This window comes from Bombina bombina, chromosome 5 (assembly GCF_027579735.1).
Source record: "Bombina bombina isolate aBomBom1 chromosome 5, aBomBom1.pri, whole genome shotgun sequence".
NCBI classification, from domain to species: Eukaryota; Metazoa; Chordata; class Amphibia; order Anura; family Bombinatoridae; genus Bombina; species Bombina bombina.
Genome location: NC_069503.1, coordinates 479,793,482 through 479,815,464, shown reverse-complemented (window position 1 = coordinate 479,815,464; position 21,983 = coordinate 479,793,482). Strand labels below are relative to the sequence as shown.

Below are 21,983 nucleotides of genomic sequence, written 5' to 3'. Positions count from 1 at the left end.
GTATGGAGATTGAACGTTTGATTCTTGGTCAAAGAGGTTTCTCTGACTCTGTGATTAATACTATGTTACAGGCTCCTAAATCTGTATCTAGAGAGATATATTATAGAGTCTGGAAGACTTATATTTCTTGGTGTCTTTCTCATCATTTTTCTTGGCATTCTTTTAGAATTCCGAGAATTTTACAGTTTCTTCAGGATGGTTTAGATAAAGGTTTATCCGCAAGTTCTTTGAAAGGACAAATCTCTGCTCTTTCTGTTCTTTTTCACAGAAAGATTGCTAATCTTCCTGATATTCATTGTTTTGTACAAGCTTTGGTTCGTATAAAACCTGTCATTAAGTCAATTTCTCCTCCTTGGAGTTTGAATTTGGTTCTGGGGGCTCTTCAAGCTCCTCCTTTTGAACCCATGCATTCATTGGACATTAAATTACTTTCTTGGAAAGTTTTGTTCCTTTTGGCGATCTCTTCTGCCAGAAGAGTCTCTGAATTATCCGCTCTTTCTTGTGAGTCTCCTTTTCTGATTTTTCATCAGGATAAGGCGGTGTTGCGAACTTCTTTTGAATTTTTACCTAAGGTTGTGAATTACAACAACATTAGTAGAGAAATTGTGGTTCCTTCATTATGTCCTAATCCTAAGAATTCTAAGGAGAAATCGTTGCATTCTTTGGATGTTGTTAGAGCTTTGAAATATTATGTTGAAGCTACTAAGTCTTTCCGAAAGACTTCTAGTCTATTTGTTATCTTTTCCGGTTCTAGAAAAGGCCAGAAAGCTTCTGCCATTTCTTTGGCATCTTGGTTGAAATCTTTAATTCATCATGCCTATGTCGAGTCGGGTAAAACTCCGCCTCAAAGGATTACAGCTCATTCTACTAGGTCAGTTTCTACTTCCTGGGCGTTTAGGAATGAAGCTTCGGTTGATCACATTTGCAAAGCAGCAACTTGGTCCTCTTTGCATACTTTTACTAAATTCTACCATTTTGATGTATTTTCTTCTTCTGAAGCAGTTTTTGGTAGAAAAGTACTTCAGGCAGCGGTTTCAGTTTGAATCTTCTGTTTATGTTTTTCATTAAACTTTATTTTGGGTGTGGATTATTTTCAGCAGGAATTGGCTGTCTTTATTTTATCCCTCCCTCTCTAGTGACTCTTGCGTGGAAAGATCCACATCTTGGATAGTCATTATCCCATACGTCACTAGCTCATGGACTCTTGCTAATTACATGAAAGAAAACATAATTTATGTATGAACTTACCTGATAAATTAATTTCTTTCATATTAGCAAGAGTCCATGAGGCCCACCCTTTTTTGTGGTGGTTATGATTTTTTTGTATAAAGCACAATTATTCCAATTCCTTATTTTATATGCTTTCGCACTTTTTTCTTATCACCCCACTTCTTGGCTATTCATTAAACTGAATTGTGGGTGTGGTGAGGGGTGTATTTATAGGCATTTTAAGGTTTGGGAAACTTTGCCCCTCCTGGTAGGAATGTATATCCCATACGTCACTAGCTCATGGACTCTTGCTAATATGAAAGAAATGAATTTATCAGGTAAGTTCTTACATAAATTATGTTATTACCCATTCCCCAGTTTTGCATATCCAACACAGTTATAATAATACATGTTTTACCTCTGTATTTATCTTGTATCTAAGCCTCTGCTGATTGCCCCCTTATTTCAGTTCTTTTGACAGACATGCAGTTTAGCCAATCAGTGCTCACTCCTAGGTCACTTTATGTGCATGAGCTCAATGTTATCTATATGAAACATGTGAACTAATGCCCTCTAGTGGTCAAAATGTATTCAGATTACAGGCAGTCTTCAAGGTCTAAGAAATTAGCACATGAACCTTCTAGGTTTAGCTTTCAACTAAGAATACCAAGAGAACAAAGCAAAATTGGTGATAAAAGTAAATTGGGAAGTTGTTTAAAATTGCATGCTCTATCTGAATCATGAAAGTTTTTTTTGGACTTGACTGTCCCTTTAAGGGAAAGAGTTTGTTTGACTATCTCCACTGTTTCAGGGGCCAAGGGTGCCTTCATACCGTAAGATAAGGAGAACAAATCTAAGGAATTTTCGTTCCTTTAGTTCTGATAAAAGCCCAGCGTCCGAGGCCTCCGCTAAGCCAGAGCAAACCAAGAGTTCTTGGAAGCCAGCTCAGTCCTGGAAAAGATCCAAGCAGAGCCAGAAGCCCCGCCGAGACTAAGTCCGCATGTAGGGGCCGCCCCCGGTCATATTTTGTATTGTGTAGGGGACATACTGTCGCTCTTTCAGAGGCTTGGTTCAGGGACGTGCAGGATCCTTGGGTCCTGGAGGTCATAACTCAGGGTTACAAGATAGGTTTCAAATCTTTGAGGTATGATTTAAAGCAGTAGCACCATAGGTTTCAAATCTTTGAGGTATGATTTTAAGCAATAGCACCACTAGGGGGCAAACTCCCTATCTACTATTGAAATCTAAATTTAGTAATATTGTCTAGTATAAAGGTACAAAAAAGAGAGAGAAGTTTGACAGTACCCAGCACTCACAAAACACTATATAGTAACAGTATGCATTGAAAACCGGATTGTGTCAAGAACTGGTTATTAAAACGTAACTTTTACTAATGATAGAATAAAAAGGGTGGTAAATAGTACCAAATGTATAACATAAATATGTGAGACATACATTTAAAACTTAGATTAAGAAACAGATCAGGACTGTGTGTGTGAGACTTCAAAAACAGAATTACTTCCCTGGGTAATAGTTCAAATACACCGTAACCCTCAGGGCTCAGAGAATACACGGATTGCTCTAAAGTTAATCTAAAAAGGCGATTGACCCCAACAACATTACCTAATCTGAGCAATACTGGTATCTAGAGCAGGAGAGGAAACCGTTTATAAATGACTGATTAAGGAAGGCAATTGCCACATCAATATGAGCTTAGAAAGGTCCCAGGTAAACACAAATTAGCAAGTCTCATGCACACAGACAATGCCTAGTAATATGTATAGTTACAGCAAAAGAGAGTTCTGCTGGAGTATTTTAAAGATTTCCTTGTATTCAGGGAGAGTAGTATAATATATTAATTCATAATAAATAGCTACTATCCGATAAATGTGAGTGCTCTGGCAATAATCCAAACACCATAATAATAATTCACTGACCGTATGAAACAGGCCAGGTATAGTAATAAGGACGCTATTAATCTGTTGATAGTATAATGCTTTAACACATGTCTTAAAGTTATTATCACTAAGATCATTAGATTGTTCTTAGAGTCATGACATAACCATAGTAATTATTTTTTTTTTTTTTTGTATCTAGAGGCTCCACACATACGATCGAGAGTGGTAATGGTTAACTCTTCTGGTATGTTAAATTCAAAGCTGCTGCAGTTTAAATAAATTGGTAATGCTACAATTATTGAGACTATTGTCATATGATATATTGTGTCCGTTAGTTACACTTTTACCACCAGTTTATTAAGTAACAATACCGCTCATTACCAGCAAGTGTTTTCAAAAGTAACAATATTAATATTAGCTACAGTTATTGTATATTGCCGGTAGCCATTTACCACCAGCTTGCTAAATATAGATATCACTTGCGCTAACGTACAAAGATTGTCAATAGAAATAATATTGTTTGTCGCTACAGTTAATGAATACAGGAAGTGACGGATATGGCCAACTGATTCTCAGAATTGTATCTTAGATATTAATTTTAGTAGTATTAGTAAAAATCACAAAGTATATTGGCTCTTATTTGTGATTAATTCAGATACATGGAGTCTCAGGCATCAACTAAACGTATTTAATCACTAAGGGTTCAATGTAAGCATTCTAGTAAATACTAATTAATGGTGGTAACCACAGCCACAGGAAACGGTTTACCCAAATCACTGGGAACCCAGACACTATAATAAATAATTAATATCAACTCGACTGCTATAACGACTACTACTCCTATCCTCTTTTAAAATGAGCCCCTAAAGCTCCCAGTAAACTTCCCTAACACGTTTCGCCCCTTTGGGCTTTATCAATAGCGGCGAACTGCCCGTTTTCTGGGGATATATACCAGGTATAGACCGGAAGTTCTGCCTCAGTGTGTTCAAATAGGAGGACTGTACTGTCCGTCATCTTCAAAGACTAATCCAAATAGCAGATTCATTGTGTCTGCTCATGAACTGTTAAAGTGGATTATAATGTTTGCTTTGACTTGTATTTAAGGTGGATTATGACAATGTGACTAATTAATCCAAGATCATATTAAAAGTATAATCCCGTCATCACCATTGTTGGCATATCGTTCTACAGAGATTACATATTATTCGTCCGGCATTGAATTCAATTGCGGGATATTCCAATACTCATAATATTTTATCTCTATCAAACTCAATTGAGTGCTAATTTCAGTGTATTCTGGATTTCATTGCTATTGTGCACATCATCATTGTGATTTAAATAAAATTATATTATATCAATACAATTGAGAAGGAAGGTATTAGTACTACTGTTTGGATTTTTAAGTTTTTAATCTTTTAATTTTTTAAGTTTGTTAAAATGCCAGCTAGAACCACTATTAGTTCTATGATCTTTGTAATATTTAATATGTCATTGAATAACATAAATTCTTATAAAGGATTATTAGTTCTAAACTTTTCGAAGATGTAGGGTCAGGAGATGGTACTAGTGACATAAGTTATTATTCAGAGCTACCACGCTTCTAGCTTTAATGACAATGTGATATATGTTTGCGTTTGTAAGAAATAATACTAATATCTACTATTACAGTTTAGAATATTTAAAAGCTATTGTTGTAGGTACTCCGATCTATATGTTGGTCACTGAGTAAGATGAGTTGTCTATTATGATTATTAGTTCTATAACATTTCTAAAACAAGGTCAGTTTATGGTACTCATGACATAAATCATTATTCAAAGCTCCCTCATTGCATATGTATATAGAGGGTGAACAGCTGAGAATAAAATGCGAAATTTGGTAAATAATGATGTAAAAAAAGTGATTGTGCTAAAATTCTGCACATCATATGTGCAACATACTACAAAAATTGCCTTTGAACCCCAACACCAATACCTCAAATCAACAACTCAATTATCAGCGTGATGAGAGGGAAATTGGGGGGAAGGGAAAGTGAGTGTCACTGTTTGGTGCCCTGTGAATTGTTATGTGCATATTCTGTGTGACAGTGTGATCTATGGTATCTAGGTAATCCCTAGAACAGAGTGAATAGTGTTATACTTCTTCATTTGGTCAACCTGAAAGGTATTAAATAGTGAAAATGAATGAAATTTTTTTTGGAACATACAAAACTTATTATCTAATGTGAAGGGCTATCTGTGATTATATTCCCTTCTATGGTAGATACAGTATATTTAAATATCTACTAGTTTGTGGTTCTTAGTGTACATTTATCCTCTATAGTTCACATGTTTCATTTAATACCTTAACTTGTATCCAACAACCTCTATGGTTTCATAGTTTTCAAATAGGTTTCAAATCTTATCCACCAAGGGGCAGAATCATCCTCTCAACCTGTCTCAAGACTAGAAAATAGGGAAGCTTTTCTGGAGTGCATAAGGGATTTGTCCTCCTTTAGAGTCATTCTCCCAGTGCCTATCGCAGAGAGAGGTTTGGGATACTATTCTAACGTTTTCGTGGTCTCAAAGAAGCAGGGATCTTTCCGTCCAGTTCTGGACCTAAGGTGGTTAAACAAATTTCTAAATGTCCCCTCGTCAAGATGGAGACAGTAAGGTCCATCCTTCCCTTAATTCAGAAAGGGCAGTTTATGACCACTACAGATCTGAAGGAGGCATTCCAATCCACAGGGAAAAAACACTTCCGGTTCATCAGGTTTGCGTTCCTGGACCAGCACTTCCAGTTCATTGCACTTCTGTTTGGTACAGCAACTGCTCCAATAATTTTTACGAAGGTTCTAAGGGCTCTACTAGCAGTCGCCAGAAACAGGACCATTGTATCGTCTGGCGGAAGACCTTTCGGAATCTATCCTCTGTCTTTTACGATCCCATGGAGGAAGAATAGAGAAAGGAGTGCTCTTATTCCAAGACCCAGGGTGGAAATCCTGGGCACGATAATAGATTCCATAGTCGTGGGAATATTTCTAACAGACCAGAGAAGTTGCAAGCTAGCTTCAACATGTCTTGTCCTCCAGATCTCCTTAAGGCCATCTGTGGCTCAATGTATGGAGGTGACTGGTCTCATGGTGTCCAGCATGGACATCGTTCTACGGGCAAGGTTCCACCTCAGGCCGTTGCAACTGTGCATGCTGAGGCAGTGGAACGGCGATCATTTGGATCTGTCTCAACAGATGTCTCTGGACAACTGGTCGAGAGAATCGCTCTCTTGGTGGCTCTGTCAGGATCTCCTGCCCCGAGGGACATCCTTTTTAATACCATCCTGGGTGACTGTGACTACGGACGCAAGTCTGTCAGGATGGGGAGCTGTTTGGGGCACCAAAAAGGTGCAGGGCCTGTGGAGGCAGGAGGAGAGCTCCCTCCCGTTCAGCATTCTAGATATTCGGACAATATTCAATACACTGAAGGCTTGGCCCCTATTGGGCTCATCCCAATTTATCTGATTCCAACCAGACAATATAACCTCGGTGGCTTACATCAACCATCGGGGGGAACGAGCAATGAGGGAAGTATCTCGGATTCTGGAGTGGGCGGAGACCCACAACTGTTTGCTGTCAGCGATCTATATTCCGACAGGTGGGGAACACCGGAGACAGATCTAATGGCGCCCCATCTCAATACCAAGCTACCCAGATATGGGTCGAGGTCCAGGGATCCTCAGGCGGAGCTAATAGATGTATTAATCAATGAGAATCCTTGGAAAGGAAACAAACAGAGGTGCCCCTAAGTGCAGTATCATCAGATAACAAATGCGGCTTGTAAGTATAAGAAAACCACTCCAATGCGGTGAAGCACACAATAGTGCTAATGGGGCAGGCCGAGACTTCTGAGCCAATCGGCTGACTCAACATCCAGCTCTCCTAGACACAGGTTCCCAGCAGGTAGCGATGTCACTCTCCTAGTGATACTCTCTCCTAGTATGTAGTATCATTCCTTTGCCACAGGATCCGGGTGTGCGGGTATCGTGACAAATTCTCACAGAATCGGAGCAGTAGCGTTAATTTTTTTTTGCATAAAAACAATTTAAAACAGTGACACGTTTCTCGGCAGTCAACGTCGTTTCCTCAGACTGCTATCATGCTCCTTAATCTCTACCTATTTTAATCTACATGCTCCAATCACAAATGAGCATTATTACACACCCTCTGTGACATCATACAGGTAAAGAGGAAAAATATCATACTATTGGGTGATGGTTATTTCGTGACTCGCTTTCGTAATCTAAAACGTGTTAAACACTTTTACAATTAAATGCGAGAATATTAAATACATTCAAGACACTATTCATTTAAAGAATATTATACGTTTTTGCGCATCTAATCTTTTTCACATTTTTGACATAACAAACACTAAATTACGAAAAATAACAAACTAAATTATCCAAAATAAAAACAATTACACCTAATCTAATAGCCCTATCAAAGTTAAAAGCCCCCTCAAAAATAAAAAATAAACCCTAGCCTACAATAAACTACCAATAGCCCTTAAAAGGGCCTTTTGTAGGGCATTGCCCTAAAGAAATCAGCTCTTTTCCCTGTAAAAAAAAAATTACAAACCCCCCCAACAGTAAAACCCACCACCCAACCAACCCCCCAAAATAAAAAACCTAACTCTAACAAAAACCTAAGCTTCCCATTGTCCTGAAAAGGGCATTTGTATGGGCATTACCTTTAAAAGGAAATTCAGCCCAAAACCCTAATCTTAAAAAAAAACAAACAAAAAAAAACACCCCAAAAAAGATTGAAAAACCCCTAACACCCCGACGATACACTTACAGTTTTTGAAGTCCGGACATCCATCCTCATCCAGGCGGCACATCCAGGCAGCGAAATCTTCAGGTGGAGCATCCTCTTCATATGGTCTCCGTTGTATACTGAATCTTTAATGCAAGGGAATGTGGAAACAAAAAAGGAGGCACCACAATAGTGTGAATATGTCAAATATCGTTGCCCCTGCACATATCAAGAATATCACTTACTAGATGACATCTAGTAAGTGATATTCTTGATATGTGCAGGGGCAACGATATTTGACGTATGCACACTATTGTGGCGCCTCCTTTTTTGTTTCCTCATTATCTACAGATCTCTACTGGCTGCCCGTCAGTCCCAGAAGGAGTACAGCTGCCACCCCATCCCCTGATTATACGAACTGTAATCGGAACTGCACCCCGGATGGTGTTTTGGTTCGATATCGCATGTTGTGTACTTGATATTGTGTTTTTTTGTGCTGTCATCACTTCATACACTGTATTATTGTTTTTTTATGTGCTATTTTGATACTTCACACACTGTATTATTTTCAGCATTTTTCACATTGCACAAGTTGTGAGTATATAGCGTATATTGTTATTAGGCATATAGTGCCCCTAATTGGCAATTATTTGGTCCACACAACATATTGTGGCACGATAACTATTACACCCTCATTTTTGAGTGTGTTGTACATTAAATAGGCGCCTATCACTCTTATACACGATTTTAATGCAAGGGAGCCTTTTCAAAATGGCGTCCCTTGCATTCCTATTGGTTAATTTGATTTTGGAAATTCAAATCAGCCAATAGGATGAGCTACTGAAATCATATTGACTGATTTGAATAGCCAATATAATTTCTGTAGCTCTCATCCTATTGGCTGATTTGATTTTGGAAATTCAAATCAGTCATTGAATTTTCATTATACGGCTGCGACCGTATTAAGGGGATGCTCCGTGCCGGATGTCTTCAGGATGGAGCCGCTCCGCGCTGCTGGGAAGATGCCGCCTGGATGAAGATAGAAGACCTCGTAGCCTGGATGAAGAGGATGGATGTCCGGACTTCAAAAACTGTAAGTGGATCGTCGGGGTTAGTGTTAGTTTTTTTGGGTGTTTTTTTTTTTAAATTAGGGTTTTAGGCATTCTTAAAAGAGCTAAATGCCCTTTTAAGGGCAATGAAAAAGAGCTAAATGCCCATACAAATTCCCTTTCAGGGCAATGGGTAGCTTAGATTTTTATTAGTTAGGTTTTTTATTTTGGGAGGTTGGTTGGGTGGTGGATTTTACTGGTGGGGGGGGGTCTTTGTATTTTTTTTACAGGGAAAAGAGCTAAGTTTTTTTTTAATTTTGATAGGGCTATTAGATTAGGTGCGATTGTTTTTATTTTGGATAATTTTGTTTGTTATTTTTCGTACTTTAGTATTTTTTGTAATTTTATTATTTTTTTTATTTTTTGTAATTGTAGATTTAATTTTTTTAGTAGGGTTTGGTTTTTTAATGTGAAATTTATTTAAATTTGTAGTTACTTTAATTTTAGTCTAATAGTAATGTTAGTTTAAAATTTGGTTTTCTTTCTAATGACACGATGTGTCTACGGATCATCTAATTACTATTGGGAATATCACTCCTGCCCAGCAGGAGGCGGCAAAGAGCACCACCGCAAAGCTGTTAAATATCACCTCCCTTCCCTCCAACCCCAGTCATTCTCTTTGCCTACGTTAGAGTAAGGAAGTGGTAAAGTTAGGTGTCTGAAAAGATTCTTCAATCAAGATTTTATTATTTTAATTGCAATACAAGTATGTGCTGTTTTTCCTCTAGGGTGTAGTTGTAGTCTTTCAGTCTTTGCAGTAGAGCATTGGTCACTTTTAAGCAAAGGGAACTTGTGGGACATAATTCTCTCTGCACCTCCCTAAAATTTAAATAAAGTGCTGCCCTTTTTATTATTTATCCACAGGTCTATGTGAGGGAGAGGACCTCTCAAACCTAGTGAGCTGCCTTGCTGCCAGGCAGAATTTATTGAGGTAAGTGCTAAATGTATTTTTCTTAAGCAGTATTAAGGAAAAAATATTGCAATTTATTATTTCCCTGAAATGGGATGTTTGATGCATTAATCCTAATGTTTTAATTGGATTATATAAGGCAGTATTTGCAAGCACTGGGGACTTGAGGAGAATAGGCTCAATGTTGGTGATACTTCTGTCAGTATTTTAATACGGAGATACACATGAAAAGTTGAATGACACATTATTTTTGACACGCCCACGATGGGCGGGGCTTGTGTGGTGGTAAAATTATCTGTTGCGCACATATTTTCTCTCACTTCCTGTATATGAAGGAGAGAAATCTTGCAACTTGCCGTTTTCTTAGTTAAAACGTATTAACGATTGTCTAGCATTATTTGAAACAGCTCTGTTTTGGTTCCGGTTTCCATACACATTATCTCCGGTAATCCAGCAAGGTAGGCACCTCAGCAGAGCTAAAGCTGAGGTGTAGAGGCTGTTTGAGGTGTTTTGAAACATTATTTTTCATTATTGCATTACATTAAAAAATAAAGCAATTACATTTTTACATTTCATCAGAAATAAAGCAGTTACGTTTTAAACTTTAAAGAAACAGTTATGTTTTTTTCTGTATAAAATTTTAGTAAAATTTAAATATTTTTATTTTGTTTTTGTTAAGATGGATCAAGACTCTGTTATAGATTACAGATGTCCTTTATGTTTGAATGCTAATATTGAACCACCAATCCCTTTCTGTTCCTCATGTGTTGAGAGAACACTAAATTTTAGGGATAGACTTTTTGAGCCAATATTGTCTAAGACGGATGCTGTCCAGGAGTCTTCTGACAATGTTCAAAATATGCCGCAGTTTTCTCCTCAGGTGTCCCACATTTTATTGCCCATTAATACAGTGCCATGCGCTTCCTCCCAAGCTCCGTCTGGAGTTTCTTTGCAAGACATTGCTTCCCTCATGTCTTCTGCAGTTTCTGATGCATTGTCTGCTTTTCCCATGCTACAGGGAAATTGCAAGAGGAAATATAAAAATCAGTGTGTAAGGTTTCTGACATGACCGTGTCTATTCCGAATGTTCCCTCTTATAGGTCTGAAGAGGAGGATACTTCGGTATCATCTGAGGGTGAGATCTCAGATTCAGACAGTGTAATTCCTTCCTCTGATGCTGAAATTGTATCCTTCAGATTTAAGCTAGAGCACCTCCGTTTACTACTTAAGGAGGTTTTGCTACTTTGGACGACTCTGACACCACTGTTGTTGTCAACCCTAAGAAGTCTAATAAACTTAACAAGTATTATGATGTACCTTCCATGCTGGAATGTTTTCCCGTACCAGATCGGGCTACATATATTATTGTTAAGGAATGGGAGAAACCGGGTATTCCTTTTTCTCCTTTTCCTTTTTTTTAAGAAGATGTTTCCCATTGATGACTCTATCAAAGAGTCTTGGCAAACGGTCCCCAAGGTGGAAAGGGCAATCTCCACTTTAGCTAAGAGAATTACTATTCCCATAGAGGATAGCTGTTTTTTTAAGGATCCTATGGATAAGAAACTGGAGGGTTTTCTTAAAAAGATGTATGTTCACCAGGGTTTACAATGGCAACCTGCAGTGTGTATTGCTACTGTCTCTAGTGCTGCAGCATACTGGTTTGATGCATTGTCTGATTCTATTCAAACAGACACTCCTCTTGAAGAAGACCAGGACAGGATCAAGGCTCTTAAATGGGCCATTTCTTTTATTTCTGATGCTTCCCTTCAGGTTATCAAATTAGGTGCAAAGATTTCTAGTTTTGCCGTTCTGGCCCGTAGAGCCTTATGGTTGAAATCTTGGTCTACTGATGTGTCGTCTAAGTCTAAGCTTTTGGCTATTCCTTACAAGGGTAAGACCTTGTTTGGGCCAGCTTTGGCTGAGATTATTTCTGACATCACAGGAGGAAAGGGACATTTCCTCCCTCAGGATAAGAGAAATAAGCAGAAGGGACATCAAAGTAATTTTCTCTCTCTACCAAACAGGAACAGTCCAAGCCTTCCTGGAGACCCAACCAATCTTGGAATAAGGGAAAGCAATCCAAGAAAGCCGCTGATGACTCAAAGTCAGCATGAAGGGTCTGCCCCCGATACGGGACCAGATCTTGTGGGGGGCAGACTTTCCTTTTTCGCTCAGGCTTGGGTTTGGGACATTTAGGATCCTTGGGAGATAGACATCGTGTCCCAGGGATACAAACTAGAATTCAAAACCTTTCTCCCCCAGGGGCAGATTTCTGCCCTCAAGATTATCTGTCGATCAGATAAAGAGAGGCGTTCTTACACTGTGTTCGGGATCTTTCCGAAATGGGAGTGATAGTTTATGTTCCAGTACAGGAACAAGGTCTGGGATTTTACTCCAATCTGTTTGTGGTTCCCAAGAAAGAGGGAACCTTCAGACCAATCTTAGATCTCAAAAGTCTAAATAAATTTCTCAGAGTAGCGTCCTTCAAGATGGAAACTATTCGTTCCATTCTTCCTTTAGTTCAAGAAGGTCAATTTATGACAACAGTAGATTTACAGGACGCTTACCTATCCACAGGGATCATCACAAGTTTCTGAGGTTTGCTTTTCTACACAAACACTTCCAGTTTGTGGCTCTTCCATTCGGCCTTGCTACAGCTCCCAGAATTTTTTCAAAGGTTCTGGGATTCCTGTTGGCAGTGCTCCAGTTGCAGGGTAGCGCCTTATCTGGACGATATTCTGGTTTAGGCCCATTCATTTCAACAAACAAACTCCCACACGGAGATGTTTTTATCCTTCCTGCACTCTCAGGGATGGAAGGTAAATCTGGAAAAGAGTTCCTTAATTCTATCCACAAGGGTAGCATTCTTGGGAACCATAATAGATTCCATATTTTTGCTTGTTTCCATCTCCGACATCTGCAGTTATGCATGCTCAGACAGTGTAACGGGGATTATGCAGATCTGTCTCTGCTAATTCATTTGGATTAATGAATGCGGCTGTGGACTTTCCCATTAGGAAGAAAAAACATAAATTATGCTTACCTGCTAATTTTCTTTTCTTCCGTGGGAAAGAGCCCCTTTGCCCGTTTTTTTGAAGCGTTGTTGTTTTATCTTATGGCACCCTTTCACCTTGATGCTTCTTCCACTGTTCCTTGTTCCTCGGCTGAATGACTGGGGGATAGGGGAAGTGGGAGTTGCATTTATGCCTTTTGGCTGGTGGCTCTTTGCCTCCTCCTGGTGGCCAGGTTCTTATTTCCCATAAGTTATGAATGTGGCTGTGGACTCTTTCCCACGGAAGAAAAGAAAATGATCAGGTAAGCATACTTTGCTTTTTCACCAGATGTTACTGCACAGTTTTATACAGCGATGTCTGCGTCCATTAGTGTTTTCCCTCGCACTGCTAAGCGCAAGTGAAAGGGTAAATCATGCACTCCTGCCCAGGTGACATCATGTAATTTGTTTGATTTATCTGATCAGTTATCAGAGGATGAGGTTCTCTCTGAAACTTCAGAGTATGAACTTTCAGGGTTGGAGTCTGCTACCTATAATCCTCCACCTGTGGAGGATCCAGTTATTTTTAGTTTAGGACAGAACGTTTACGCCTTCTACTAAAGGAGGTTTTGACTACATTAGAGGTTCCAAAGGCCGAGCTTCCAGACGAACCTCTGGGTCCTATATTTGATGGCAATCATTATAAGGACGAATGGGAGAGGATTAGATTCCCCTTTCCGTTGTCTGCATTTTTAGGATCCCGGTTACGTTGGCTCTCTATGAGGGTTTCTTTTTCCCATCCCTACTTGGATGGTGCTATTTTACGCTTGCCACATGTAATACTAGCCCGTGTGAGGATAGTTTGTCATTCATAGAGCCGCTGGATATAAGGATGGAAACTCTGTTAAAGAGGATGTTTCAACCTATGGGATATTTGCTTTTACTGGTGGCGCTTGTCGCCGCAGTTGCTGGAGCGGCTACCTTTGGTGCGTCTCCTTCACAAATATGATTGTATTGGAGGATTCCCTCGACATTTTTCAGAAAAGAATTACGGCCTTCTAGGTTACTAATTCTTTTATCTGTGCTGTTATTATGCAGATTAATTAGCCTATGGCTAAGACTTCAGGTTTCCTGTTCAGGCCCGTAAGGCACTCTGACAGATATAACTTCTAAGTCCAGTCTCTTTCCTTCTCCTTTAAGGGAAAGAGTTTGTTTGACTATCTCCACTGTTTCAGGGGCCAAGGGTGCATTCATACCATAAGATAAGGAGACCAAATCTAAGGAATTTTCGTTCCTTTAGTTCTGATGAAAAGCCCAGCGTCAGACGCCTCTGCTAAGTCACAGCAAGCCAAGAGTTCTTGGAAGCCAGCTCAGTCCTGGAAAAAATCCAAGCAGAGCCAGAAGCCCTGCCGAGACTAAGTCCGCATGTAGGGGCCGCTCCCGGTCATATTTTGTATTGTGTAGGGGACAGACTGTCGCTCTTTCAGAGGCTTGGTTCAGGGACGTGCAGGATCCTTGGGTCCTGGAGGTCATAGCTCAGGGTTACAAGATAGGTTTCAAATCTTTGAGGTATGATTTAATGCAGTAGCACCATAGGTTTCAAATCTTTGAGGTATGATTTAAAGCAATAGCACCACTAGGGGGCAAACTCCCTATCTACTATTGAAATCTAAATTTAGTAATGTTGTCTAGTATAAAATATCAGATATTAAGGGAGGGGTGCTTCGCACAACATTACCGATCAACAAAGAACGTGGGAATAAAGAGAGAATTCCCACTGAAGAGTGTGAATACAGAACTCACTACCCTGACTACTAGGCAGAAATAATAAACAACTAAATTAAAACATAACTTTTAATAGTTTATTATAAAATGGGTGTGAAATTAAAACCATGGATGGAGTAGTTGAATAATAGTAACCCTTAATCTTAGTGGTTTAGTAGGCCTCTGAGGTATGAAAGCCTCTTTATAGATACGGGTTAAATAAAGAGCAGGGGTACATGTGCATACAACAATTGTTGTTAGTTGGAAAATTTAAAGGTCTGGACCGTATTCCACAGTTATGACTTCACAGATTAATTACTAAAAGAAGTAATATGTATAGTTACAGCAAAAGACAGTTCTGCTGGAGTATTTTAAAGATTTCCTTGTATTCAGGGAGAGTAGTATAATATATTAATTCATAATAAATAGCTACTATCCCATAAATGTAAGTGCTCCGGCAATAATCCAAACACCATAATAATAATTCACTGACCGTATGAAACAGGCCAGGTATAGTAATAAGGAAGCTGTTAATCTTTTGATAGTATAATGCTTTAACACATGTCTTAAAGTTTATAATCACTAAGATCATTAGATTGTTCATAGAGTCATGACATAACAATAGTAATTATGTTTTTTTTATTTATGTATCTAGTAGCTCCCCACATACGATCAAGAGTGGTAATGGTTAACTCTGCTGGTATGTTAAATTCAATGCTGCTGCAGTTTAAATAAATTGGTAATGCTACAATTATTGAGACTATTGTCATATGATATATTGTGTCCGCTAGCTACACTTTTACCACCCGTTTATTAAAGGGACACTGTACCCAAAAAAATTATTTTGTGATTCAGATTGAGCATGTAATTTTAAGCAACTTTCTAATTTACTCCTATTTACAAATTTTCTTCATTCTCTTGGTATCTTTATTTGAAATGCAAGAATGTAAGTTTAGATGCCGGCCCATTTTTGGTGAACAACCTGGGTTGTCCTTGCTGATTGGTGGATAAATTCATCCACCAATAAAAAAGTGCTGTCCAGAGTACTGAAACCAAAAAAAAGCTTAGATGCCTTCTTTTTCAAATAATGATAGCAAGAGAACGAAGAAAAAATGATAATAGGAGTAAATTAGAAAGTTGCTTAAAATTGCATGCTCTTTCTGAATTACAAAATAAAAAATTGGGTAAAGTGTCCCTTTAAGTATCGATACCGCTCATTACCGGCAAATGTTTTCAAAAGTAACAATATTAGTAATAGCTACAGTTAATGTATATTGCCAGTAGCCATTTACCACCAGCTTGCTAAATATAGATATCACTTGCGCTAACGTACAAAGGTTGTCAAAAGAAACAATATTGTTTGTCGCTACAGTTAATGAATACAGCAAGTGCTGGATATGGCCAACTGATTCTCAGAATTGTATCTTAGATATTAATCCTAGTAGTGTTATTAAAAATCACAAAGTATATTGGCTCTTATTTGTGATTAATTCAGATACATGAAGTCTCAGGCATCAACTAAACGTATTTAATCACCAAGGGTTCAATATAAGCGTTCTAGTAAATACTAATTAATGGTGCTAACCACAGCCACAGGAAACGGTTTAAACAAATCACTGGGAACCCAGACACTATAATAAATAATGAATATCAACTCGACTGCTATAACTACTACTACTCCTATCCTCTTTAAAAAAGAGCCAGTAAACTAAAAAGCTCCCAGTAAACTTCCCTAACGCGTTTCGCCCCTTTGGGCTTTATGAAAAGCGGCGAACCGCCCGTTTTCTGGGATTATATACCAGGTATAGACCGGAAATTCTGCTTCAGTGTGTTCAAATAGGAGGACCGTAATGTCCGTCATCTTCAAAGACTAATCCAAATAGCAGATTCATTGTGTCTGCTCATGAACTGTTAAAGTGGATTATTATGTTTACTTTGACTTGTAATTAAGGTGGATTATGACAATGTGACCAATTAATCCAAGATAATATTAAAAGTATAATCCCGTCATCACCATTGTTTGCATATCGTTCTACAGAGATAACATATTATTCGTCCGGCATTGAATTCAATTGCGGGATATTCCAATACTCAAAATATTTTATCTCTATTAAACTCAATTGAGTGCTAATTTCAGTGTATTCTGGATTTCATTGCTATTGTGCACATCATCATTGTGATTTAAATAACATTATATTCTATCAATACAATTGAGAAGGAAGGTATTAGTACTACTGTTTGGATTTTTAAGTTTTTACACTTTGAATTTTTTAAAATTGTTAAAATGCCTGTTAGAACCGCTATTAGTCCTATGATCTTTGTAATATTTAATTTGTCATTGAATAATATAAATTTTCATAAAGGATTATTAGTTCTAAACTTTTCGAAGATGTAGGGTCAGGAGATGGTACTAGTGACATAAGTTATTATTCAGAGCTACCACGCTTCTAGCTTTAATGACAATGTGATATATGTTTGCGTTTGTAAGAAATTATACTAATATCTACTATTACAGTTTAGAATATTTAAAAGCTATTGTTGTAGGTACTCCGATCTATATGTTGGTCACTGAGTAAGATGAGTTGTCTATTATGATTATTAATTCTATAAAAATTTTAAAACAAGGTCAGTTTATGGTACTCATGACATAAATCATTATTCAAAGCTCCCTCATTGCATATGTATATAGAGGGTGAACAGCTGAGGATAAAATGTGAAATTTGGTAAATAATAATGTTAAAAAAGTGATTGTGCTAAAATTCTGCACACCATATGTGCAACATACTACAAAATTGCCTTTGAACACAAACACCAATACCTCAAATCAACAGCTCAATTATCAGCGTGATGAGAAAAAATGTGGGGGGGGCGTAAGGGGAAGGGAAAGTGAGTGTCACTGTTTCTTGTGACCTGTGAATTGTTATGTGCATATTCTGTGTAAGTAACAGACGGCTAGATTTGGAGTTTTGTCGGTAACAACCCGAAAAACTAACGCCGGCTTTTTTCTGGCCGCACCATAAAAATAACTCTGGTATTGAGAGACCACATAAAGGCTGCGTTAGGCTCCAAAAAAGGAGCGTAGAGCATTTTTAACGCAGCTTCATCTCTCGATACCAGAGTTGCTTACGGACGCGGCCAGCCTCAAAAACGTGCTCGTGCACGATTCCCCCATAGGAAACAATGGGGCTGTTTGAGCTGAAAAAAAAACCAAACACCTGCAAAAAAGCCGCGTTCAGCTCCTAACGCAGCCCCATTTTTTGCTATGCGGTAACCCTTCCTACGTCTGCACTTAACACTCTAACATGTACCCCGAGTCTAAACACCCCTAACCTTACACTTATTAACCCCTAATCTGCCGCCCCCGCTATCGCTGACCCCTGCATATTATTATTAACCCCTAATCTGCCGCTCCGTAAACCGCCGCTACTTACATTATTCTTATGTACCCCTAATCTGCTGCCCTAACATCGCTGACCCCTATATTATATTTATTAACCCCTAATCTGCCCCCCACAACGTCGCCTCCACCTGCCTACACTTATTAACCCCTAATCTGCCGACCGGACCTGAGCGCTACTATAATAAAGTTATTAACCCCTAATCCGCCTCACTAACCCTATCATAAATAGTATTAACCCCTAATCTGCCCTCCCTAACATCGCCGACACCTAACTTCAAACATTAACCCCTAATCTGCCGACTGGAGCTCACCGCTATTCTAATAAATGTATTAACCCCTAAAGCTAAGTCTAACCCTAACACTAACACCCCCCTAAGTTAAATATAATTTAAATCTAACGAAATTAATTAACTCTTATTAAATAAATTATTCCTATTTAAAGCTAAATACTTACCTGTAAAATAAATCCTAATATAGCTACAATATAAATTATAATTATATTATAGCTATTTTAGGATTTATATTTATTTTACAGGTAACTTTGTATTTATTTTAACCAGGTACAATAGCTATTAAATAGTTAAGAACTATTTAATAGCTAAAATAATTACAAATTTACCTGTAAAAGAAATCCTAACCTAAGTTACAATTAAACCTAACACTAGACTATCAATAAATTAATTAAATAAACTACCTACAATTACCTACAATTAACCTAACACTACACTATCAATAAATTAATTAAATACAATTGCTACAAATAAATACAATTAAATAAACTAGCTAAAGTACAAAAAATAAAAAAGAACTAAGTTACAAAAAATAAAAAAATATTTACAAACATAAGAAAAATATTACAACAATTTTAAACTAATTACACCTACTCTAAGCCCCCTAATAAAATAAAGCCCCCCAAAATAAAAAAATGCCCTACCCTATTCTAAATTACTAAAGTTCAAAGCTCTTTTACCTTACCAGCCCTGAACAGGGCCCTTTGCGGGGCATGCCCCAAGAAATACAGCTCTTTTGCCTGTAAAAAAAAACATACAATACCCAAGCCCCCCAACATTACAACCCACCACCCACATACCCCTAATCTAACCCAAACCCCCCTTAAATAAACCTAACACTAAGCCCCTGAAGATCATCCTACCATGTCTTCACCTCACCGGGTATCACACCGATCTGTCCAGAAGAGCTCCTCCAATGTACTGATCCAAGCCCAAGCGGGGGGCTGAAGAGGTCCATGATCCGGCTGAAGTCTTCATCCAAGCGGGGCAGAAGAGGTCTTCCATCCGATTGAAGTCTTCATCCAAGCGGCATCCATCCGGAGCGAAGCGGCAGCATCCTGAAGACCTCCACCGCGGAACATCCATCCTGGCCGACGACTGAACGACGAATGACGGTTCCTTTAAATGACGTCATCCAAGATGGCGTCCCTCGAATTCCGATTGGCTGATAGGATTCTATCAGCCAATCGGAATTAAGGTAGGAATATTCTGATTGGCTGATGGAATCAGCCAATCAGAATCAAGTTCAATCCGATTGGCTGATCCGATCAGCCAATCAGATTGAGCTCGCATTCTATTGGCTGTTCCGATCAGCCAATAGAATGCAAGCTCAATCTGATTGGCTGATTGGATCAGCCAATCGGATTGAACTTGATTCTGATTGGCTGATTCCATCAGCCAATCAGAATATTCCTACCTTAATTCCGATTGGCTGATAGAATACCGTTAGATTTAAATTATATTTAATTTAGGGGGGTGTTAGTGTTAGGGTTAGACTTAGCTTTAGGGGTTAATACATTTATTAGAATAGCGGTGAGCTCCAGTCGGCAGATTAGGGGTTAATGTTTGAAGTTAGGTGTCGGCGATGTTAGGGAGGGCAGATTAGGGGTTAATACTATTTATGATAGGGTTAGTGAGGCGGATTAGGGGTTAATAACTTTATTATAGTAGCGCTCAGGTCCGGTTGGCAGATTAGGGGTTAATAAGTGTAGGCAGGTGGAGGCGACGTTGAGGGGGGCAGATTAGGGGTTAATAAATATAATATAGGGGTCGGCGGTGTTAGGGGCAGCAGATTAGGGGTACATAAGGATAACGTAGGTGGCGGCGCTTTGCGGTCGGCAGATTAGGGGTTAATAAGTGTAGGTAGGTGGAGGCGACGTTGTGGGGGGCAGGTTAGGGGTTAATAAATATAATACAGGGGTCGGTGGTGTTAGGGGCAGCAGATTATGGGTACATAAGGATAACGTAGGTGGCGGTCGGCAGATTAGGGGTTAAAAAATTTTATTTGAGTGTCGGCGATGTGGGGGGACCTCGGTTTAGGGGTACATAGGTAGTTTATGGGTGTTAGTGTACTTTAGAGTACAGTAGTTAAGAGCTTTATAAACCAGCGTTAGCCCAGAAAGCTCTTAACTACTGACTTTTTTCCTGCGGCTGGAGTTTTGTCGTTAGATGTCTAACGCTCACTTCAGAAACGGCTCTAAATACCGGAGTTAGAAAGATCCCATTGAAAAGATAGGATACGCAATTGACGTAAGGGGATCTGCGGTATGGAAAAGTCGCGGATGAAAAGTGAGCGTTAGACCCTATTTTGAGTGACTCCAAATACCGGCAGTAGCCTAAAACCAGCGTTAGGAGCCTCTAACGCTGGTTTTCACGGCTAACGCCAAACTGCAAATCTAGGTCAGAGTGATCTATGGTATCTAGGTAATCCCTAGAACCGAGTAAACAGTGTTTTGCTTCTTCATTTGGTCAACCTGAAAGGTCTTAAATAGTGAAAAGGAATGAAAATTGTAAAGATTAAAACATTTTTTTTTTTTTGGAATATACAAAACTTATTATCTAGTGTGAAGGGTTATCTGTGATTATATTCCCTTCTATGGTAGATATATTTAAATATCTACTAGTTTGTGGTTCTTAGTGTACATTTATCCTCTATAGTTCACATGTTTCATTTAATACCTTAACTTGTATCCAACAACCTCTATGGTTTTAGTTTTCAAATAGGTTTCAAATCTTATCCACCCAGGGGCAGATTCATCCTCTCAAGACTAGAAAATAGGGAAGTTTTTCTGGAGTGCATAAGGGATCTGTCCTCCTTTGGAGTCATTGTCCCAGTGCCTATCGCAGAGAGAGGTTTGGGATACTATTCTAACATTTTCGTGGTCCCAAAGAAGCAGGGATCTTTCCGTCCAGTTCTGGACCTAAGGTTCTTAAACAAATTTCTAAATGTCCCCTCGTCAAGATCGAGACAATAAGGTCCATCCTTCCCTTAATTCAGAAAGGGCAGTTTATGACCACTATAGATCTGAAGGAGGCATTCCTTTAACTTCCAATCCACAGGAAAAAAACACTTCCGGTTTATCAGGTTTACGTTCCTGGACCAGCACTTCCAGTTCATTGCATTTCTGTTTGGTACAGTGACTGCTCCAATCATTTTTACGAAGGTTCTAAGGGCTCTTCTTGCAATCGCCAGAAACAGGACCATTGTTTCATCTGGCGGAAGACCTTTCGGAATCTATCCTCTGTCTTTTACAATCCCATGGAGGAAAGATAGAGAAAGGAGTGCTCTTATTCCAAGACCCAGGGTGGAATTCCTGGGCACTAATATAGATTCCATAGTCATGGGAATATTTCTAACAGACCAGAGAAGTTGCAAGCTAGCTTCAACATGTCTTGCCCTCCAGATCTCCTTAAGGCTATCTGTGGCTCAATGTATGGAGGTGATTGGTCTCATGGTGTCCAGCATGGACATTGTTCTACTGGCCAGGTTCCACCTCAGGCTGTTGCGACTGTGCATGCTGAGGCAGTGGAACGGCAATCATTTGGATCTGTCTCAACAGATTTCTCTGGACAACTGGTCGATATTCAATACACTGAAGGCTTGGCCTCTTTTGGGCTCATTCCAAT

At 38.9% G+C, this 21,983-nt stretch overlaps 1 protein-coding gene across 11 annotated transcripts in view; it reads left to right on the top strand.

The window, feature by feature from the left end:
• The window catches only part of LOC128660491 (NKAP family protein CG6066), a 739,752-nt gene that overhangs the window by 312,428 nt on the left and 405,341 nt on the right, over window positions 1–21,983 (top strand). For 8 of the 11 annotated variants that reach the window (XM_053714372.1, XM_053714370.1, XM_053714368.1 and 5 more), the window contains one exon: window positions 3,307–3,351. The exons of the other annotated variants lie outside the window; for them this stretch is intronic. In XM_053714372.1, the coding sequence (XP_053570347.1) occupies window positions 3,307–3,351 (45 nt within the window). The remainder of the gene's footprint in view (window positions 1–3,306; window positions 3,352–21,983) is intronic. 11 annotated transcript variants of the gene reach the window in all.